Source organism: Lepidothrix coronata, unplaced genomic scaffold (assembly GCF_001604755.1).
Source record: "Lepidothrix coronata isolate B3197 unplaced genomic scaffold, Lepidothrix_coronata-1.0 Scaffold4, whole genome shotgun sequence".
NCBI classification, from domain to species: Eukaryota; Metazoa; Chordata; class Aves; order Passeriformes; family Pipridae; genus Lepidothrix; species Lepidothrix coronata.
The window spans coordinates 8,985,652-9,009,650 of record NW_016690184.1 but is presented as its reverse complement, the minus strand read 5'-3'; the positions used below and the strand labels follow the sequence as shown (position 1 = coordinate 9,009,650).

At 37.8% G+C, this 23,999-nt stretch overlaps 2 protein-coding genes across 12 annotated transcripts in view; one reads left to right on the top strand and one right to left on the bottom strand.

Moving 5' to 3' along the window:
• CEP162 (centrosomal protein 162) overlaps positions 1–11,703 on the top strand; it is a 45,143-nt gene extending 33,440 nt beyond the window's left edge. For all 5 annotated transcript variants that reach the window (XM_017826570.1, XM_017826556.1, XM_017826561.1 and 2 more), the window contains 5 exons: positions 1,072–1,742; positions 3,554–3,695; positions 4,309–4,407; positions 7,202–7,336; positions 9,506–11,703. In XM_017826570.1, coding sequence (XP_017682059.1) covers positions 1,072–1,742; positions 3,554–3,695; positions 4,309–4,407; positions 7,202–7,336; positions 9,506–9,724 — 1,266 coding nt within the window. In that variant the 3' untranslated portion in view covers positions 9,725–11,703. The remainder of the gene's footprint in view (positions 1–1,071; positions 1,743–3,553; positions 3,696–4,308; positions 4,408–7,201; positions 7,337–9,505) is intronic.
• Positions 11,704–14,850: 3,147 nt separating this feature from the next.
• MRAP2 (melanocortin 2 receptor accessory protein 2) overlaps positions 14,851–23,999 on the bottom strand; it is a 35,291-nt gene continuing 26,142 nt past the window's right edge. For 5 of the 7 annotated variants that reach the window (XM_017826842.1, XM_017826833.1, XM_017826851.1 and 2 more), the window contains 2 exons: positions 22,547–22,646; positions 14,851–17,483 (listed from right to left, as the gene is read on the bottom strand). In XM_017826842.1, coding sequence (XP_017682331.1) covers positions 17,090–17,483; positions 22,547–22,646 — 494 coding nt within the window. In that variant the 3' untranslated portion in view covers positions 14,851–17,089. The remainder of the gene's footprint in view (positions 17,484–22,546; positions 22,647–23,999) is intronic. The other 2 variants (XM_017826883.1, XM_017826893.1) reach the window with 2 other exon arrangements.

The following is a 23,999-nucleotide window of genomic DNA, read 5'->3' as shown; positions in this document are numbered from 1 at the left end:
AGTGGTTAAAACTAAAGGCAGAGACATTCAAGGGAAAACAAAAATATTCAAAGAATTTATAACCAGAATTTCAGTACCTTCAGCATCTAAGATAAAAATAGCTTTGAAATCATTAGGGTAGTATTGAGACTGAGAGGACAGGTTCTTGAGGCCTAATAATTTAATTCTTACAATTAAGACAGGTGGTTTTCACTCTGTGGGTCAGAGTAGCTGCTTACCTAATTCCTTGCTGTACCAAAGGCTGTGCTTTCAAAGGTCTGCTGACAGAGCATTTCTGCAGGGAACGTCTGGGAACACTAAACATTCTATCAAAAAATTACCTGATCGCGAGCCTAAAGACTTGAGTTAGCAAGCATGGAAATCTGGCATTTTACTTCAAGGAAAAAGTGAACTGCACAGGTTCTTAATGAGCAAGAAAGGAAAGCACTGGCCAGTTGTTCCACCCGTTCTCCATATGAATCACTCATCATACTTTGCTCAAAGGCCATCCAGGCTATTAAGAAGGGTCAGGTTTTCCTCAGTTCATTAGGAAGAAAGATTCTGTGTCTCTCTGAATTCATACTTCTATATTCATACTTACACATAAATAAAAATGAAGACCTGTTCTGTTAAAATTTAAGATGTTTTGAAATATGTACAATTTTGAGCGTGTGACAGGAATGTTTGCAAACTGACACATGGCAAATACATAATGACAAAATTAACTACTTCTTGCTATACTAAAATAAGATGTTACTTTGCCTTTCTGAGTTGGAAACATCTGAAGAGAACTCAATTATATAAAAATGAAATAGTTTCTTGTCAATACAGTTTTTGTCCCGTGGTTACTGTATCCATTGTGATAAGATGACTTTGTAGTAAATATTTAGAGAAAGTCTGTTTTACCACAGACTTTTTTCACTCACTAATTTCTGAACTGATTGAGTAGTGTTGTTAGTAATATTGATGTGTATCCTATTTTGAAATCTTGCTTCAGATGTGCAGTAACTTTAAAGAATAATAGGAAGAGCTAATAATAAAAGTACACTTACAAAACTGCTTTTTGTTCCCCTCTTCCTACTCCTCTCCTAGATACAGTATGAGCGAAGACTTGCAGAGCTTGAGCAACTGCTTGCCTATGAATTTATGAGTGAAACACCAAAACTGAACGGCGATAAAGCTGGTTCTACAGAACTTCAGCAGGAGCTTCAGAATCTAAAGAAGACCCATCAAATCACTGTTAGAAACCTCCAGACAGAAATTGAAAAACTTAAAAGTCAAAATTCCCAATTAAAACTCAGAAGTAAAAATGATAATAAAGACTTAGAGTGCACAGACTCTAAAATGAAACAAGGTAACGCAAAAGACAGATTGTTAAAACTAAATGAAGAACTGGTCACCAAAAATAAAGAAATACAAGACCTTACAAAAACTGTAGAGAAACTTCAAAAAGAAAGGATGGTGATGCTATCTGATAATAATTTGAGAAACATAACCAATAATAAGGAAAACTGTACAGAAGTCGTGAAAAAGAATACCTCAGCAACAGATGAAAGGAATTCCCACTACAGTGAACCCTTTCTAAGCATTTTCAACGATCACAAAATATACCAACCACATACCTTTTCTGATTCTCATCTCTCAGAAGTTCTGAAAGAAAATGCACAGCTGAAAGAGGAGCTAGAGAGATTGTCTCTAGAAATGAGCCAGCAGCGGGTGAAGTCTCAAGCAGCACTGGCTTATTCTGAAAATAACATACGAAGGTAAATGCTCAACATGTTCCTTTAAAACCTTGTTGAAGTGTTGGCTGATGCACAGTTGAAGTGGCACATTAACATGTCAGCCATGTGTGAAGTTAGCTTATGGTTTTATTAGTACTGTTTATTTTGAGAGTGTTTCAGAGGGTTTTTTTATGTTTTGTTTTGGGTTTTGTTTTAAGCAGCGCACTGTCACAGTTCTTTCTACAGGCAAACCTATATTAATGCTTTTATTAATACTACAATTTGTTATGCTTTTAAGTAAAAATATCTCAATGTAAATCATCTGCTGGAGCTCCCCTGGGAGGGTAGTTATAGTAGGTGACTCCCTTCTGAGGGAAACTGAGGGCCATATATGTCAACCAGACCCATCCCACAGGGAGGTCTGCTGCCTTCCAGGGCCCAGGTGAGGGATATTAATAGGAGACTCCCTCAGTTAATTCAGCCCTCAGATTATTATCCACTGGTGGTAGCCCAGGCTGGCAGTGATGACATTAATGGAAGAAGTACCAGGGTGATTAAAAAAGACTTCAAGGCGCTGGGTCGATTAGTTAATGGGACAGGAGCACAGGTGGTGTTCGCCTCAATTCCTGCAGTAGCAGGGATGAATGAGGAGTAGGAAAGCCCATCTTATCAATAGGTGACTAAAGGATTGGTGCCACCGGCGGAATTTTGGTTTTTTTGACCATGGGGCAAATTCCAGCAGGTCCAGGGAGGTGATTCTTCCCCTGTACTCAGCACTGGTGAAGCCACACCTGGAATACTGTGTCCAGTTCTAGGCCCCTCAGTTCAGGAAGGATATTGAGGTGCTGCAGCAGGTCCAGAGAAGAGCAACAAGGCTGGTGAAGGAACTCGAACACAGGTCTTATGAGGAGAGGCTTGAGGGAGCTGGGGTTGTTCAGCCTGGAGAAGAGGAGGCTCAGGGGAGACCTCATCACTCTCTACAACTCCCTGAAAGGAGATTGTGGCCAGGTGGGGGTTGGTCTCTTCTCCCAGACAGCTCTCAGAAAGACAAGAGGGCATGGTCTTAAGCTGTGCCAGGGGAGGTTTAGGTTGGATATTAGGAAGAAATTCTTTACAAAGAGGGTAATCAGGCATTGGAATGGGCTGCCCAGGGAAGTGGTGGATTCTCCATCCCTGGAGGTTTTTAAGATAAGTCTGGATGTGGCACTGAGTGCCATGGTCTAGTAACCACGGCGGTGTTGGATCAAGGGTTGGACTTGATGATCTCAGAGCTCTTTTCCAACCCGGCTGATTCTGTGATTATATCTTAGATGCTTTGTGTTGTATAGCATTAATATTTGGTACCCATACTTTCCTTCAAACTGGGATATGCTTTCAACAGGATTTACTTGGCCAACTGTAGATACCTTATATTTATACACCTAGTCTCTCTTAGGTCTGTTCGTAGTCAAAGTAGAAGTAAATTGGCATATTTATATTGCAAAACATTCTTTTCTAAAATAGATACTTAAAAGAGAAAGCGGTGTTATGATTTAAAAGCACATATTTTCTCTCCTTTTTTTTTTATAAAAGCAGCTAAAAAAGGTAATTGACTGAATTTTCTGTATCCTAGCTGCCTCTAGTTAAATGAGGCACATATACAACATTTTTGGCTTCCCACTCTGTCATCCCTCCAGAGCAAGTAATGAAGTGATGGTGCTGGTATCTTGCAAGGTTTTGCTATGAAATATCAAAGACCTGCTGCCTTTACCATTTTTGATATTTTGTATGTTCAAGTGAGAAACTTCACTGCATTTTTTAAGAACTATCTGTAGCTGTTTTATTACATATTATTTTTGCCTTGCTCTGTCCAGAATACAGGAGGATACAGCAGAATACATTGCATCTCTGAAAGCTTCCCATCAGAGGGAAGTGGAGAAGATTGTTTGCCAGCATGCAAAGGAGCACTCTACTTCTAAAGTAGCTGAACTAAACAACAGAATTTCAACACAAGAGGTAAGATACAGTAGACGCATTGATTACATATAGATATATCCTGAAGTTATTTCTTTCTATAGTACTGTAAACTTTATCTTTCTTTGAAGCAGGACCTACTGTTTTAAAAATCAGCTTGTGCCACTGTATTCACAGAATCACAGAATGGCTGAGGTTGGAAGGAACCTCTGAAGTTCATCTTGTCCAACCCCCCTGCTCAGGAGGGTCATCCAGAGGCAGTTGCTCAGGACCATGTCCAGATGGCTTTTGAGTATCCCCAAGGAGGGAGATTCCACAGGCTTTCTGGGCTTAGTTTTACACACAATATGAAGGTAGAAGGAGCTATTGCATTTAGATTATTTAAGAACTTTTTTAATTGAGGAAAGTTACTCGAAGACTGAGACTTGTTTTCATATACTATATATGTAGCTGTGTGCTATTTAACAGTCCATGCAGAGGACTATTATCTAGCATGCACACATGTTAGAGGCTGTATCATTAACACACACATCACTTACACCTGCACTACTACAATACTGTTTATATTTTTGCCGTACTTCTCCTGCATAGGTTTTCAGATGTCATCATGGGTATTTATGTTAATGACCAACTGTTTTTAATCTTTTTTGTGTAGGTGTTAATAAAACATCTTCAAGAACAAATCAGTGAACAACAGAGACATCAGGAAGCTCTTTTAGTTTCACAGATACGAGAGCAACTCCTACAAAAAGAGGTATATTTAAATTTGGATTGGAGGTACCTTACTCTAGTAAGAGTTTTCACTTTCATCCTTAAAAAGCCTCAAATAATATATAGTAAAGTAAGTCTTAGAAACCGTATCTTTGTCAGTTCCTTCTACATCAATTATACCTGAGAATGCAATATGTTATTTTAATGTAAGTGAGAGAACAACACAGAACAGAAGTAGCACCTTGACCTTTTTTGAATTTTTTTTTTTGTTATAATCCTTAATTTGTTAGAAAAACCTGATATATCTATGAAAGTTGATCAGCAGGTTAATCCAAGCTTTCATAGCCTCTACCTTGAGAGTTATGATGGTTAGTAAATAGACCACAGGACTTTTTCCTTATTGAGAGGATTTTTTATTATTGTTTTCAAGTTCTGTGTTCAGATTAAGCCTTCCTTTTGCAATTCCTTCATTGCCATAAAACTCACTTAGGCAATTATATTCTTGGTCTTCTCCTCCACTGTCTATGAAAGTTAAGGTCTCTTAGGAAGGGAAAGTTAGTTGTAATAGTTCTGAAATTCACTGGGTTTTTTTTCTGATCTTCTATTTCTATTTATAGCATATAACCTAAAAATTACATTTGTTCTTATTTTTGCTTTTGGGTTAATGTTGTGTCAAATTGCTATCTATCTATTAGCTCAAGTGTTTTTTTAATGTATGCTTTTGTTATTCTTGAAGTACTGCCAGTCTTTTTGTTACCACCTCCTGTTCAGGAAGAGGATATAGCCTGTCTGAGCATTGTGCCTATACTTAATTCACCATCTCCTTGATGTAAGAACATTACTAACTTTAACTTAATTTTAATAATACTCTAATCTGCAAGGGCTATTAAAAGCAATTGATCTTAATCTCACTAAAGCCACTCAGTATTTATTTTACCCATGCAAAATTCCACCTCTTCTGTGACATATTTATATTAAAGTGAGGGTTTGTAGGGGGACAAAAAAGGTGTTGTATTAACTTAAGTTCTGTATTTGCAGCATAAAGGCTGAGACTTCGGGTTTATATTAAGAATCTAATGATAGATGTTTCCCTTCCATATAAAGCTTGTTTCATTCCAGTGATCTCAGTATATATAATAGTTCTTCCTGGGAAAACAGGGCAAGAGTGCAGTGAAACAAATATTATGAATTTGTTTCCTCTATGACTGCTTTACAGATTATTAATGACATTGATGATTTAAGAGAGTGGTCATGACCCCCATTTTACAGGCCAAATTCAAAGTGCTGGCATTTAAGGAAATGTAAATGAGTGTCTTTGTTACAGAAATCATTGCCAGACTATACAGACAGAAATGTCTACATGAAGCCTTGCTTTTGCCCTCTAGTTTGATTGCTGTGCTGCTTATAAAATACATTTTAAGCATTAAATGGTTAAATAAGTTGAGCTGAAAAAAAAGACAACAAAACCTGCAAATTGAGTTAGTAATGATAGGGAAAAGCACCGTTATTGGTAACAGGATGAAGTCCTCTATCTAAAATGATGGTACCTCAAAAAAGGCATATTTTTTCCTGAGGCTTCCTGGAAAATTGTTATTTGAATAGTAATTTCAGAAATGCTGTTTATGGATGTTTTCCATTTACTATGTACTTCTCTTCCATAACAGCTTGCACACAGCACAGCGTTGTATTTGACAAGGTTCTGTTGTTGGCAAAATACACGGAGCCCATTTTTCCTGGGGTTTTTTTGCCTCATAACATCTTTCCAGCATAATTTTTAAATTATATTTAATTATATATGTGAGATCATGCATCAGCCCTTCCTTTCAGTGGGGCAACTTAGCAGTCAAGCAGCAGACACTCACTTTCATGGACCTTATGAAACGAAGACTTTCCGCTCCCAAATGTGGCTGAACTTGGCCCACAGGTTCAAAGCTGCTGGAATAATGGACAGGCAAAAATGCACTAACATAGGCCATGTTATCTTAGAAAGCTACCTTAAAAATGGAAATAATAGAAGCCAACTTAGAGTCACTTCTCAGTAAGAGTGACAACATTTTATGAAGACACAATGCTTCCAGCTACTTGAATTCAGCAGCAGAGAGCCAAGGATGGCTGAGTGCTTGAAGAGGGTTAGAAGTTCTCAAATGTAATGGTTCAGGGGAGCAAAGGGCTGTCATTAAGGATAAAGACTTCAGTGTTTTCATTTGAGTTTACTTTTAACATATTAAAAGTGACCAAAAAATACCTAGGATGTTAAATGAAGAAATATCAAGTTACTTAAAATAGGCAAAGAATGAGAATAAACCAGTAGGGCTTTATAAGAAAACTTACCTTATCTTCTGGAGGATGAGGAAATCAGTTTTAAGTCATTGGTTGAGTTGATTTGACCTGATAATTGTTAGACCAAAGGAGGCTTGTAATCATGTCTGTTAGCAGCGTGTCTTTCCTCAATTTAGTCCTTAGAAATACACTGGTACATTTTATATTTGGTCTTTATCCAGGGTGTAAGAAGATCTAATTATAATATTCTCTTTTTTTTTTTTTAATGAAGTATAAAAATTGACTGAATACAATCACTTCATAACATTATGAACAAGATTGGATTTATCAAAGAGGACTAGACTTTCATATTCTCAGGCTACTTAGATGTGAAAAATCTTAATCTAAGTCCCTGAACCCCTGTAAAAGCTTTTGAATAAAGAAGATTTCTCTTTTATGTCTGCTGTTCTGCAGCTTTTGAATGGAATGATTAAACAATGTAAATACATTTTGAAAGGAATCTGTTTTATACACTGCATAACACAATAGCAATTTTCATAATTTCTCTTTAACTGTAGGTGACAAAATTGTTGGAAGAACTGAGAGAGGCTAAGGAGAGCCAGAGTCCTGAAATGAAACATTTCTTGTGCCTGGAAAAGAAAATCAAGCATATAGAGACCAGACATGCAGAAAGAGAGCAAGAAATTCAAAAGGTACACCAGAGTATAACTGCATTTATTTCCAAGAGCAATTTATTGGTTTAACTGTAATTTTATGGTATTTGCACAGGCTCATTTAGCTCGCACTGCAGGGAGGGCAAGTACTTTTTCTACAGCAGTGGTTTTGCCTTTGCTGCCTGATGATGCAAGTGAATGTAGATGCAGTCCTGGTCAGCCCATCCTTGGTGTGGTAATTGAAATTACTTGTGCATGACTTGCATATCAGGTGTGTAACTTCCTTGCAACCTGATCTGAAAAGGCCTTGATATTACTGTAGAGGTCTGGATCACATGACCTCTGGAAGCCCCTTGTATCATTTGGTTCTCTCATATTTCAGTTACACAAGGAAAGCAAGGTATTGAAAAACTGATAAGAGTTTGTAATGCAGAGTTTGTTAAGCTGTGATATATTCCTCAACTGAACTGTCAATTGAGGAATTATTTTCTAGTCCCAGCAATGCTATTCAGAAAAGCTGCATTAAAAGTGTAGACACATCTTAGAGCAGTCTAGCTCATACTGGTTTTAATACCCAAAACAATGAAAAAAGGCCTTTATCCTCCAAAAACTAAAAGTTTGTGATTTTGAAGGTTGGATCTTTGTGATACAGTTTTTTGTAGCTTGAATGGGTAAAACAATTTTTCATTGCTTTTTTTCATCTTTATTCTATGTCATGGTCTCCATCCTGAGTTTTTATCTTTCGGGGGAGTTTCTATCATCTGGAAGAAGTTTTCTTGTTCACATAGATTTTTTTTTTCCAACGCTGGTATCACTTAAATATATTACTGTCTTTTGTTAGTATTTTTAAACTTAGGTTTTATTAAATATACAAAGTCAAAATAGGGAAGTTGGACAGGAAGATTGTCAAACCTGTAGTACTTATTTTGGGGGGGTTGTTCTACAATTCTATAACCAGATCTCAAGGAATACACTTTTATGTACACAATTTTTTGTGGTAAAGGTTTTACTCTTACACATTTCTACATCAGATATTTCATTTTCTTTCCAAAAAGAGCTCTGCATAAAACAAGTCATTGGATTAAGAACAAACCCTGTTGCTACTAAAGATTTTATTATTTTTGTTCATGTTATGTCCTGCTAAAGGCAACTGTAATACAGTTCATTTTTATGCTATTCATTTGCTTTTGTATTATGTGAGGATTTCTTTACCATTTCTGTAAAGTGTTTGCTGCTGCCTATTCTGAGATCTAACTCCATTGAATACCTATAGTACTTACTAAGATATTTTATAAAGTATTGTTTTAAAAAATAGAAATAATAGTATACATAATTACTACTAAGTAACTTCATCTTTCCTCCTGCTACTGCCCTTATTATGTATTAAGCTTTGGGTTTTGTTTATCCTAGTTTTGCACCTTTAACCATCTCTACTGGGGCATCGAACAGTCCCCCAAATGAATGGTATAAAAATGAACAATGTAGGAAAGGTAATTGCTGAGCAAGGAATTAACAGGCTATCCTTAGTATCAAACTGCAAATATAATTATGGCCTTTAAGTGGTACAGCTTTCCTTGAAGAATCTATTACAATTAATAGCTGTATGGAGATTTTGATACCTTATGACACTTCTTATTTTGTGTAATTTAATAGGATTATGTCAGGGATTCATGTCAAAGTTAATTCAGACTTTTATCTGCAGCAGCATCAGATCTTTGTGACTACAGGACATTTTCTAATAATCCATAGGACTTTCGTTTTTTAAAAGTACAGTAGTAGCCTACAATATGTCATCAGATTTCATTTGTTTGTCTTGCAGAGCATTCTTTTAATTAGCACTTTAATTTAAATAGAAATTTAAAAAGTTGATTTTTATTATAGGGGATTGATTTTATGTTATATGCTCAGCTTTGTGTTAAATATTCAAACTTTTATTTGCCACTTTGGAGAGGATAAGTTAAATTCTCCTGAGGCTCACTAATCAATAATCAGTTCTACCCTTCTGTCATTAATGGAACTATTTAAAGGAATTTACTGCTGTCAGAATGATTTTTGCAATATTCAGAACAAATTGTTTCCACATGATGTCAGCCTTTCACTGTGAGACTCAGCATCAAATATAATGAAGTGGTGTATTTTTGCAAAGGGGCAGTGGTGGCTGAGTACTGGACTAGGAGGTGGCAACGCTGGCTTGCTTCTAATTTACAGGCAACCCAACTAACACATCATGTTACTGAAGCAAGGCAAACCCATGAGGCTCAGAAGTGGCGAAGACTGGCACAGCAGAAGAATCAAGAACTGGAGAAATTTCGAGTGGAATTGGATTCAATATTAGATGTTTTACGTGAACTGCAGAAACAAGGGGTTGTTATTCCTGCACCTGATTCCAGTGGATTCAGAGTGACAGACAGCTGCTGGAAGACATGATTAGGTAGCAGTTGATTAGAGAAGTAGAATTTTAATATTCAAAGTTATGTGTAGAAAATGTTATTGAAAATCATTAATGTAACACACATAAATTGAATTGCATTCTGATCTTATCTGTAATCTTGCATGTCCAAAGGTAGATTTGCATCGAGCAATACTCCAGTCATTTTGTATGTCTTATATTTTGTTAGTAATAAAGTTACATACAATTTTTTTAAAATAATAGGAATATTGAGGTTATTCCATAAATTCAGTTACCACTGAAAAATTCCCTTTTTCAGATACTGTACTACATGCCTGAATATTTTTAACTTTTGTTTATAACTTGTGTTATTGTGATTCCTTTGTGAACAATTTGAGTAACTAGCTCAACTACTGAGTAACTATTTGTATGTTTAGTATATAATGAATTTCATTCTGTAGGGCAGGAAAATCATCTTTTTCCAGCATTTTGCTTCTCTCCCTCCAGTTCATATAATATTTCTTCCCTTCTCTTTAAAATCCCTTCCAACTTAGTGAATGATTGGAGGGCTGGAGCAGAGCAGACATTCCCTGGTGATGCTCAGATTCAAACTGTTCTTTGTTTACTTCTCTGGTATTTCCAACTGTGCTGGTCAGAATGATGGCAGAGTGGGTCTAGCTGAATTGTTATGGGGCAGATTTAAAACAGGCTATAAAATACAGTGTGAGAGTAGTCACTGGTATCCCTTTTAAAAGGGAAGGCCATATTGATAAGGTTTTTACAATGGGCTGTTCAGAATCTGACATAGCAATATCTTTATAGACAATCTTGACAGACCAGAGGCCAGTCAGATGTGAAGACAGTGTGCTAAAGCTCAGACTGCAGGGATGTGTCAGTGGGCAAATTTAGAGTTAAAATACTGAGCAACTTACAAAAGGGGCCAGAGAAAAAAATCCAATGAACTACTATTGTCCTTGAGAGTGACAAAAGAGACAAGTATGCTTAAGCAGGAGTAATCCACTACCCAAATACCAAATGTGGATGTAACTTTCTGCTGAACTGACAGGCATCATGGCAGGTAACAAGCAATGTTAGAGACTACTGCCTTCTCCCTCTCCTCAGGCCCTGCTGGAGTTACACACCTGTGCTGTAGAGCAAGCAATTCCTACTGCATCACCAACGTGTACCTTCGTGGGCTAAGCTTTTGGTCTCCTATTTCAATAAATGGACCCAGTGGAGGGAAAAGAAAAATCATCCCACTAAAAAACGTAGCCTTAGGAATCTCTGAAGCCACAGGGGCTGCCCTGTTCCAGAGAGGAGACTGGAGAGGGAATATGAGCATGGCTATTATACTTGATATATATGAAAAACCTGCTGCTAAAAGGAAGAAGCAGTAAGTTAAAATAAAGAAAATTCAAGATAGCTATTTGGTGGTTGGAAGGAATGGGTGTCCAATAAATCAGTAAATTATTAGTTTGAAGTTTCAGTGCTGCAAGTCCTTAAGAATCCCATCGCACATATATTGAGGTTGTAGCTCAATCAACTATACTCATTTAGGGCAAAGAGAAGATTAAAGCTAGAATGTACTCTTCAGGTCCCTGTGGTATTGGTTGAAGCTGTCATTTAAATCAAATGTGAAATAGTTCAGGTCTGTGCATGTGTATTTATGTGTCATGTTCTTCAGGGACCAGCAGTAAACATGCACTTTCTCTCATACAAGCATGGGACTGAGCATGCATAAGAACAGCAGAGTGTAACAAATTATACCCAAGTGCAAGGTTTATTGTTTTTTTTGGCCCATACACAAACATGAGACTGTATACACACATATCTATATAGATATTAAAAAAGTTTGGCCAGTTGCCAATTAATATAATAATCTTGTTTTTTTCCTATTCAGATATTTTCAGTATTTCTACCATGGTTATTTTGATCCTATCTAAAAAATACTAGTGTATGTTCATAAAATGTGTAAATATAATAATGCTTTGTATATAAAATATCAGCTCTGTGTAAATATGCTGTATTTTATTGATTTGAGTCTGTTTTGCAAATGAAAAGGATAAAATTGAATAATATTGCAACTTACCATTTACTTCCTGTACAATTTGCTATACATGTAAGACTGTATTAAAGTGTGTGACCTGAAGTGTGAACTTTTTAAAAATTAGAGCAACCCTTGTGTTCCCAGAGAGGTCAGCTCCTGGATGGGGGTACTCTAGGGCACTGCCTAGGACAGGAATCCGAGGGGGAGTATTTCTGCTTATTGGAAATTCTCTCAAATGTTTAATGCTTAGGTCATCAAAAGAGTGTCTTAGTATAAACCACATTATATCTTACAGTAATGATAAATAATACTGTCCCTGCTCAGTAAAATAGACAGAGAATTTAATTCAAACTATGTAAGATAACAGCATTTGCTGAGAACTGACTATAAGAATTTTTTTAAAAAGTGTTTGAATGCCATGAACACGGTGTTCTTACATGTATTTATGTAGTTGTACACTCACTGAAGTTTTTAAGGCATTTAGCATGAAGTGGGCACTCCACACAGTAACAGACTCTCTGGGCTTGAATGACTGTAGTTGGGGTGTTCCTTTTGGAGGACTAAGGTCCAAGCTTTAAGTTCTCTGCTAAAGTTATTAGTTATTTACTCTCCAGCAGTCTTCACAGTACAGAAAGGGGAAAATACCCTGAAATTGCGCAAAGGCTGACAAAACAAGTGATTAGCTTTCACTAATTATTTCAGTGAGATCGTTCCAGGAGTTACATAATTCTATACTCCTTTTGTATGTTTTCCCTCTTCTTGTGCTGTCCTATTTCATCATGCATTTCCAGGAGGCAGCACGATGGATGGATTAAAAGAATCAAACGTAATGTCTTTAAATCATTGTCTAATGCTTAGCTGGAATTCATCTGTTTATAGCAAAGCAGGTGGAGTATAATAATTTGAATTCTCATGTTTGAAGCTTTTAAGAAATCGAGTGAGCAGCTGGCTGGGTGACTCAGTGACCCAGATTACAGAGAATGCATTGCTTCAAGAGAGGTAAACAGGATGTGCAGAAAAGGATCAGATCTCATCATGGCACTTGGGGCAGAGACAGCAGCAATGTGTTCCATTTCAGGTTCTCTGAAATACATGTCAGAATTGTTCATGTAGCAAATTATATAGGTTATCATGTATGAAGACTTTATTTGATAGCACATAATACATTTTGAAGTCAGCCACTCTATCCCATATTTCACCTATTTTGGAAAATATAAGGATAAATAATGAGTATACTAGCACTAGCTGTGCAAATCCACTTCTGCAGGGAGGGGAGGACCTTGCATCAAGTGCTGCCCTGACTCTTTTGAACAGAAAATTCCATGATAACTTTGAATTATAATTAGCCTTTCATAAAGCTAACCACATACCTCTTGTCCAAAAACAAGAAGGCACATGCCTTCAACTCTTGCTCTTGTTGGAGAATGTGTGGTAGAAGGTTCTGCCTTCTGCTGTCCTTGCGACCTGTCACTACCCAATGTGGGAACAAGCTGAGTCAGATGCATCTTCATTCAGTTAACTGGAATCAAAAGGGAGTGTTTCGGCCTTGGAGCTGAGAGGGAGTGTGTGAATCAAAACACTGAGTTTGCAAAAAGTCCTGGGAATTCTAGTTAACTGAATGGCAACAGCAGGCTCTGTTTACCTGAAGAGGTTAATAAAAGGGGAATGCAGAGATTTGTGGAGAAATTCCGAAATCGAATTCTGTGTGTGTGTGTGCAGCCTCATTTCTTCAGCGCCCATATCTGCCATACCTGAGGCTAAAAAGTGGCAAAAAATGTGTTACAGTATTCAAGATCTAGAGCTCAGGTGAATAAATACTTAACTGCATGACAAACGTATATCATTTACTTCACCTTTTAGTCTCAACTACTGTATAGCACTAGATTTTAGTAGAGAAGTTCACAGTTTTACCTTTCCCTTTCTTTTCTATATTGAGCAGGCATTTTTGATTTTGCATTTTAGGTTTTGGTTTTTTTTTTAAAAAAAAAAAAGGTACACAGCTAAAACTTGTTTACATAGAAGAACATTTTGCAAGTATTCACCTCTGAAAACTGGAATAAATAACTCAACCTAGTAAGTTCTCAGAGAATACAAGACATGTTTATGCATGTAGTTATCTTAGAGGAGCTGTCTATCTCTGCAGTTAAATCTACTCACTCATTTATAGTGAGTTTTGAGAAGAGGCTTGAGGCCAAACAATACAAAAACTCACAAAAATTCCATTTTCAAACACCATTAAATTCCAACTATTCATTTTGAAGGATTACTCTGGTCAGAACACTTTCTATTCACTTCATAATGAATGCACTTATTGGTTTTTTGGATAACGATGAACTTTTTTAAACATGTTATATATCGCCCTTTCCCCTGAGGCAAAGTATCTCTGTTAGTTCCTAAAAAGGAAAAAGAAAGAAACCTTTAAAATAACTGTTTTTGAAGACTGCAGAACATTTCTGCATTTGCCTTTGACTCTAATCCAGAGGCAGAACGAAAAACTGAATCAGACTGTGTTGCTGCCACTGTGTCTCTGAAGTGGTGTGAGAGCTTTGCAGTGGGGACTGCCAGGTTATTTTTCTGTAAAAAGCAGCATGAAGGACTTTAAAAATAGAAGGGAAATAAGGTGAAAAAAGTATAACCATCATCGGGGAATAACAGAGGCAGGAACCAAACACTTAAATAGCTTTACAGGATTAATACATGCTTCAGAAGGACACTTAGAATACAATTCAAATGTGGTGTTAGTTAAGTTGACATTATCCCTTTGTCATTTTATTAAATACCTTTCATCTAGGCATTGTCACCAGCATCCATACACAAAATGCTTCCCCCTTTTCTCCCCAAAGTAGCACTTATACACCCAAAGAAAAGCCACAAAGGTTTAAGGTAGCAGAAGAAAAACTTAGGCTAGCCTATTGGGAATGGCAGCATTTTCTTTTTCTAAAATCAGACCTGCATTTTTTGAAACATCTGAAACTTTTGAGATTTCTTCCCCAAAAGGCTTGTCAAGCACTGGAACAGGCTTGCTTGGGGAAGTGGTGGAGTCACCATCCCTGGAGGATTTAAAAAGACACATAGATGTGGCACCTGGGGACATGGTTTAGTTGTGGCAGTGCTGAGTTAATGGCTGGACTCAGAAAGATCTTTTTCCAACCTAAATGGTTCTAGGAAGCAGAGTTTTAAATGCTTTTAAAAAACCCTTCATTTCTTGATTGCAGAAGAGAGGGATTCTACACAGATTTTTCTCTCCTTTAAGCAGCATTTCTGTTTTGAAGCATGCCAAAGGAAGAAAAAAATTAAGAAGAATGGCTCAAACATTACTGAAGGCAGCTCACTAATTCAGAAATAGGCTATAAAAGCCACGCTTAGTAAAAGTCCCAGAACTTGTTAGCAAGAACAATGTTGAGCTTCAGTTCAGATAGCTAGCAGTTATTTGAAATGCCTCAGCAGGAAGTAGTTGCCACATTCGGAGGCACATTTCCCAAATTTCTTAATTTGGAAAGAGAACAGTCCACAGCTACAGCCTTCAAACTTGTAGTTAACTACTTCCTGTGAAAGAAGGCCTTTTCTGCACTTGAAACGTTTTACTGGAGATCTGTAGCCCATGGAGCCATGCTCATTTAGAACAGGGTTCACTTCACTCTTCTCCTGGAATATTTTCAACAAAAATCTGCTAGTTTAAAACAGTCTCTGCTTTGTTTTAAACTATAATCCCATTACTTTAAACAACCAGCAAGTAGTGTAAGAATTACATTTGAAAACAGGAAATTTAGCAATAACTGGTTTATAACAGGGGCACAGAAGATAAAAACCAAATACGTTTCCTGCACGTTTTTAATTCTTTAAATATTCAACCCACTCACTACTTTTTCCTATCTGTAAGGTGAAGGAAGAATTAATTAATCAGCATTTAAGTGTCTGGAGAATGTATCAGCAGGCCACTACTACATTTTCCCTCCGACACAGACATGTTGGGTACAAAGTAGGTCAGTTTCAGAAAAAAAAAAAATAAAAACAGGCACAGTATCTGGCATCCACTTATTTTCATTTCAATTAAGAATTTCCTGCAGAGCATACTCCAAATCAAGCAAAAGATTTGAACCTGGTGCCTCTGTATCTTCTGTGCTTGCTCTAAAACCATTTGGTCATTAATTACCATCTTTTGAGGAAAGCTGAAATATAATTTAAGTACTCTCTAAGGTTCAGAACCTTATTCTGTCTCTAAAAAATAAAGGTTGAAACTACACTTATTCAATTCCTTGACAAACCTTTAATTGGGAGAGTAGCTGAGGTTGCAACACCATCCCAATTGAGTACAAAAAGCAGATGGAGCAAGCAGAGCTTAGCTTCACATTTGGAGCTGGTGCTCTCAACAATTCAAAGCCTGCTAGCCCTTCCATGGCCCATGAATAAAGAAAGGGCTGTTTATAAACCCAAAAAGTGTAGGAAGGTTCAGCCTATAAGCAACATATAACACCAGCTTAATGTTACATTTGCATGTAGTAACTGCACTGGCAAAAGAAAAATAGTTTTTTTCTTATTTCCTGTGATTTAGCTACTGAATCCTACACTTACTGAACTGGAAGTTCACATCAGCAATTAAAACAAAACCAAAAAAAAGAGTCAAATCACGGTCTGTGTTTGTGTGTAGAATACTAATTCCTCATCATCACTGGGCAGCTGTTGGAATGTCACTCTGAAGTACTGTAAGTACAGGCACCAATTTGCTTTTAGTCAGCAGCATGTGGTGATGGCATTTTGTAAACACTGTAGCCAAACAATTTAATTTGCAAGGTATTCCCTCTGGAAGCTTTGTAAATTGGCTTTAACCTATACCAAAAACAGTTAGGAATCAGAAACTGAAGCTAATCCCAAGCAGATATTTATTGTGCTGCTTAGTTTCAGGCATCGTTACTGGAAGTAGCAGAAGCTACAGAACCTCCCCAGAGGCTGCCTGTTTATTCCTTACTTCAGTCTCACTTTGAGATTTACACTTTTCTTGGCCAAGGAATTTTCATACACTTCCCAGTACCAGGCTCCAGCCTTCACAGTCCTCATAAATTGTTACGGGATCCTTCAGAAGCTGGTCATAAGCAGTCCTTTAAAATCAAAGAACAAAACAAGAAACAAAAAAAATCACGAAGCAAAAATAACGCTGGCTGGGCAAAAAGTTTAGACCACAGAAAACATCATAATAAAGCATTTAGTGTTTTACTTCTTGTCTAAACTGAGTTCTAGTAGCACAGCCAGTCTTACGTACAATAAAAAGCACAGGTCTGAAATACCTTCTGTCAAAATAGCAGAAGGCCAAGAAAGGGTTCAAACTGGACAATCTTTTACCTTAACATAAAAGGTTTTTTCAGTCAAGGATCCGATGGGAAGATTGCATGACCAGTTTGCTTTCTAAAATGATTGGTGGCTCTGAGATGAGGAGATCATCCTCACCTAATGAAGAGTTCTGCTCAGTGTTCACAAAGTTAGGAATGTTAAATTTTGGAAGACAATGTAGGTCTTCCTCAAACACTCCACTGCTTCTGGGAACCTCCTGGAAGTGGATATTACTCTCCAGACCTGGACCTTTCTGACTCTCTTTTGCTTTGTTCATGTGTTCCACTTCATTAATACAGAAATGGAAAAGTGACTGGGATTCTTCAGCCATTTGACGAGAAAAGACCCTCTCAGACTCCAGAGGTCTTCCAAAATCTGCCACAAAGCTATTCATGCGAAATCTTTTTTCAGAAGGCTCTGCATTGCTAGGGAGGAAAAAGAAAAATACAGTAAACATGAAAGTAGAACTATTTGAGTCCTTATCAGCAAATTTGGTGGTTTCAACAACCACTATGATCAGGAAGAAAGGAAACCCTATGGTTTATCTACCACAAACTTTTAAAGCCAGCAATATTGATTATTTTCTGCTGAAGCTATTTTAAGTCTTGATTTGTCATGATAATTTTCCATGGGAATAAGTTAATGCCAGCACTCTTAAATGGCACTTCCAGTAAATATACTGTAATAATCACCTCACTGAATGAGCTTAGAAATACTCTTCAGGATTTCCTCTTGATGTCAAGTAATAACATTTTTTTAAATGGCTTATAAGAACACTTTGAGAAAAAAATCCTTGATAGATAAAATCTTTCTGAGGCACGGGCAGCACTGCTCTCACTAAGGCATAGCTTGAGTACAGACATCAAACCATCTTTTCTCCCGACTTCAATCGATGACATTCAGATTTACAAATTAGAAGGGCTGGAACTAAAGACTGCTTCAAAGACAATTCAGGCACACAGCCCAGGAAGGACAGTGAAACATATTTCTTTGGAGTTTTTATATAAATCTTAGCTCAAATCAGCACCAATCTGCATGGACTTTGCAGGAGCCATAAACACGTGGAGGTGAGAAAAGCTCAAGCTAGATGGAAGTCATACAGATAGTAATACATTCTTTTTCAGGCTGATTTTATATGCTATCATCACAAAATGCAAGTTATTTGCATCTGAAATGCAGTAGAGGTATTCAGAGGATGAGCAATGAAAATCTAAACATATTCTCAGAATATAAAATTTGTTAAAAAATTTGTTTACATCTGAACATGTAGCAAATGACACTGGAGTCAGATAATTGGACACCTAAAGGTGCACCCAGCACTTAGAGTTTTTCAGAAAAATGCTGTAATTTAATTCTCTCAAGCCTGCAGTAAGAGAAAAGTGCCTACATGCTTTTGAAAGCCTCAGATGACACCTTCAGAAATCTACCCTTAAAACCTTCGAGTTCACAGAATGCCTACCATTAGTCTTTCAGGCATAGTTAACCTTAAAGATCTCTGCTTCTTAAATGCTAATTTACTTCCATTAGATGATAGAATCCTGTCCTAACAAAATCACTTCCACTAGCCTTCAAATCAAAGCAGTTCTCTAGTTTGTCAAAACTGTATTGGCTCATTCTGCATGTCAAAGTGAAGCATGTAGAAGAATAACATTTAAACTGATGCAAGACAGACCAGTAACTAATAATCTACTGTATACACACCAGGATGCAAACAGACTGGAATAATTTTGCAGTAGCCTTCAGAATTGACAACTGACATTTATGTCTTTGTAATGCAATAAAAAGCACCACTATATAAGTCTCCTACATAGTTTTGCAAATCTGTCCCACGAGTTTCTATGCAGTACTGTGGCACAAACAGGGGAGGTGGCAAATAAGCACAGAAAGAAGAACAAGCACTGTAAGCCTAGGAAGAAGTGACTGCAGAAGAAAGCTTAAAATGCATCCACTAGAGAAGTAAAATTTCTTCATAGGTGCAGAAAGTGCTTTATAATCCAGTGAGCTATGAAGGAGCAACGGCTGACAGTGCAGAGGGGCATACAAGACTGGCAACAGCAACCTAATCTAAATGGAAGAATAGAAGATGTCAATAAATTCTACAATGACCCAGAATGCTGAGGACATACTATAAGGAATAATCCTGTATTCATGAGCAGGGAACACGTGGTCTAATATACAGAGATATTTTTGGATTTCACAAACACCATCTCGGTATTTTAGAGAGGAATTTTTTTTAACTAGACTAGAAACTTGCATAGTCTTGCTCATTACAATATGCAAGAACACTTCAGCAGATACCTTTTCAGAACACTTAAAATAAGAAAAGCAGCCTCAGAAATCCTAGTTTTACTGTGTAAGGGAGCACAGCCACCTGGACAATCAAATTCCTTTTGCAATATTTGAGCCAACACAACCCTCTGAGTTCCAAAAGTTGCCAACAAGAAAGCAGAAAGGTGAATGACTTATTCAGGGAGACACCTTGAGCAACATACACACTGAAAACCACTCAAAACAAGCAGTTGCCACTGAACTTACCCAACCTCCCTTTTATGGGAATCTTCCAGGCTATGGGTTCTGGTCTGCTGGACTCAGCATTAAGCTCTCGACTCTGCCCACTGGACCTGAGTGCACTGTCAGGGTACAGACCATTTTGCCCAGTATATCATTCTAACAGAAGCATACTAGATTGGGACTGACATCTGAGATTCTTCTATAGCTTAAATATCCCTTCTCTCAACAGTCTCTGAAGTGAGGTACTTGGGGTACAAGGGGTACTTGGCAAACGATGGAAAGGAATAAGGAGTCAATCCTCCAAAACAGCAGGGTTTGGTATCCTAAGGGGAACTTGGGCATCTGAACATATCCTTAGTAGCAATCCTGAAGTGCTACCCTGAACCTGAGAAATCTCCCTGAATAAGTATTCAGCAAAAACATACATATATCTGTAGAAGTTTTTGTTTCAATGAGTGCATTTCTCTGACTGGGTTTCACCTTAGAATCCTTAACCAAAACGAACTGATTTCTTGGGAAAAAAAAAATTCTCTGTCATTTTTTTACTGCAAGTAGTGGTACAACTTGCCTAAATTGCTGCACGAAGCTTTGACATTACACCAGCCAATATTTTTTACAGATAGGTTACACAAACTCTTGCATTTATTGCACAAATGTATTTTTAAGGACATTTTCACATGCAGAAACAAAGAAAGCATACTAGCTACTCCTGAGTGATGAATGAGAGCATTTCTCAGACAGAAATGCAGTAAGATTTTCAACAAAATTTTTTTGTCGCACAAGCAAATCTTCTACACATCCTAATATGCAGGCAAACAAAAGAGAAATGCAACAGACAAAATTTCCATAACTGATTAAATTTCTGCCTCTCCCCATCGAAATCCTGACCCTTCTGGTCTGAGAATGTATCCAATTCTGAACATCTTTTATAATTCTGGAAAATACATCCTATCGTGCCCCTTTATATTAAGCCAAGAAAAGCATATTACTAGAAAAATCAGAGTATTCTACCTCGGATCCATCCATCTGAGCCCAGTTACACTTATCTCTCACATTAATGGTACTTTAAAGAACAGCCAAATAGCCTTGCTGAAGTCAGAGACACATCCATCAATCAAGCTGGCTTTCTCCCAAGACCTAGGAATCCCATTAACATCTATCTAAAGGAGGGCTGCAAGACAGGCCGCTAATGAAACGCCAAGTCATGAAGAATCCAGTCAGGTGTAAAAACAGAAGATGCAGGCAAACTAAAATCACACTCTGCACTGGTTTTACAGGTAGGTGTTCTCCAGTTTTTATATACATGTATCAAAAATAAGAGGACACAGGATTCCCTGCACTTAGTGTATTCCTGGATGATCCATGTTCAATACCACACACATTTGATTATCAAACGACAAAAAAATAGTGCTCAGATTTGTTGAGTGCCAACTCAGCGTACCTAGTAAGTGGGTGAGCACTCAAGCACACAGATCCCAAAGCTGCAAAGAGGTTTAAAGCAAATACAGAAAGGAATAATTGGGCTCGCTTCAGAAACTGAAGAAAAATTATATTAAGGTTTAGAAAGGAAGGGACTTCTGGAGGTCTCTAGCCTGATGATAAAGGCAAGGCCTGAATTCAGATCAGTTTATCTGGATGTAGAAGCTGACCAGAGATGGAGGTTTCACAAACTCTCTAGACAACCTGTTCAAGAAAATTGATGAAAAACATAGAAAAACAGTGGGAGACACTAAGCAGGCCTCTGCTACCTAGAAGTACATTTTTACAAGTGTAAAAACTTTTGACAAATATTCATATTAAATTCTCTGTGTGGTATATTTGACTTAATTACTTCTTCCCCTCTCAAATTATTCACGTGGGATACAGATTCAGATGTTCAGCTAATTAACAAGGTCTTTAGGGGAAAGGGGCAGCGCACCAACACTTACAAGGACTTTGAATTTGTTTGGGAGCAAGGTTTGTCTGCTTTATAACAGTATGTAAGGGAAACAAAAATACCAAGTCGGATCTGGTAAGCTCAATTCTTCTGCCTCTATTTTCTTCTCACAGAAGCAAAACTTCAGGAGCACACAATATACATATGTCCTCTCTAATGTGGCCCTGTCTTTAGAGATGTGCTATTATGTGAAGTTTCAGAGCCAGTCTACATATGATTAAATAGCAAAGGGCCTCCAGTGGGCAGAGAGAGGCTGCTTTAGGAAGCAATAAGCACTAACAATTGCCTTTCACAATCAGCTTCTCATCATTGCTACCTGTCTGCAAGTGTTCTCACCTCCAGAGAGGCTTTTTATTTCTACTTTATGGCACACAAGTCTGAGAGGAGATGTGGCTTCAAACTTTCTCATATGAAGGAACAATGGCAGCCTGGGTGCTGTGCAAATGCAGATAAATCATTGAGGCAAGGCACGGTCTACACATAATTATCAGCCAGAAAGAATAAGAAATAAAGGACTTTCAAGGCACCCTGGCTTTAAACAAACATGGAGCTGATCTGTACTTCAGCATCTACTGGAATTTCTCAGCAGAAACTAAGACACTCTGAGACCTCGGGGGTTAAGGGAAGATTTTGTACAGACTACTGATATCTACCTTTTGGATTTGAACACACAAATGTGGAAACCTGCCAGATTTCAGCTTCCTTCCTTTAGCATCTGCACTATCTGCATATACTCCATCAATATTCACACTTCCACTCCAGGATAAATTGAGCTCACCTAGAGCTCGCCATTTATGTGCAGAACAGTAATCTAAAAGCACCTGTACCTGTTTGGCAGCCTACCCACAAACTTCCTTTTAGCATGAGTATGCTCAGATTGTTTGAAATGAAGATAGACTGCACTGATTCATAAGAATGGACTAGAACAAGACCGTGCTGAGCCAGTACAATGTCAGCATTGTCACTGCTTGTTTGGGGGCTGCAAGAGACCATATGTGCCACTTAGTAGGCTGGATTTCTTATTCCCATTTTCAAACTCACTCTTGATGAGGTGCTCCTGTCTTCGTCAGCAGGGTCAGGACAAAAAACATGAAGATGACAAAAACTGCAAGACCAACCCAAAATCCAATCACAATGGAATCTGGTGAAAAAAGAGAAAACAAGATGATCAGTATTTTACCTGCACTTGCAGAAAGCTGCCTTCCACATACACCATGACTGCAAATCCAAAATAATTTGCAGCTTATTCCTGGGCGGCAAAGAGGAAGAATGATCAAATTTATCATTATCTATGTTTAAACAGAAAGTTGCCATTGAAATTCTCATTTCTAGCCTGAATTTTACTGATATCTAGACAAACTAGAAAGAAAATTAAAGAGGGAAGATGCTTATTTCCCTTGGTTAGTAAAATAAGAGCAGCTACCTTTGTGATGCCTGGCCCATTTCCAAGCATTGTGCTTTGGAAACAACTTCAGTCCTAGAACTCAGAAGAGAGGTTTATCTGATTTGCAGCAAAATCCTTTGTCTTTGTAGAACTGAACTCCTGCTATTTTAAATTATTTCTGCCCCAGACCATTAGGTTTCTGACCTTTAATGGATTTCTTTGACACAGTATGTTTAGGAAGACCTAGCTTTCTTTTAGTGGCAAGACAGAGGGTTTTGAAATAAACAGAACCACAGATAAAACTATTTGCTGCTCCAACAAATATCATCATCATCATCATCATCATGGCTAGGCTTCGCCAACGAAGATTTGGGAAGGCTCTATCCACATTTGTTACAGGCACGCTGGTGGCTTATGAGGCCAATACGTGACACATATCCGATTGCAAAAGGCACAGCAGAAAGATTCCTCAGATGGTGTATTCTGCAATACACGGTTCTTTCTGCGCTGCCTTTTTTCCTCGAGAGTGATCCTGCGTGTGTTCTCGAAGGAGACAGCTGCGTTATAGATGGTGTGTCTCCAGGCCTCCCGATTTGAGGCCAGAGTAGACCAGTTATGGTGACTCCACTCCAACAAATATCAATAATCAACATATAAACGATAATTTTGGATAATTTTTGAGTTTCCAACTTGAGTAAAGAAAACTGCAGTACAACGTCAGAGGAGCCAAATGGATTTGGACAAAAAAGTCAAACCACCAGTTAATCAAAAGGAAAACACCAATGCAATAGCTAAATACAGAAGTCATTGGGAAGAGCATGGCTTTTTACCTGTGTGCATAAAATGTACCTACTGTTCTCATTTGTACCAAATGGACCACAAAAAAATTTGCCAGTCCTACTTAAAACAAATCTATGTCCACTTATGACTTCAAAGTTGTCTCAGTTTAACGACACGAAAGTGCTTGCTAAGGAGGGGGGGATAGGCGAAGGGAGGGCCAGGGGAGCGGGGCCGACCTCCAGACGAACCCCGCGTGGCAAATGGCGGATCTCAGCGGCGGCAGCTGCTCCGAGACTCCAAAACGAGCCCCCCCACCCGCCCTCCACGGAC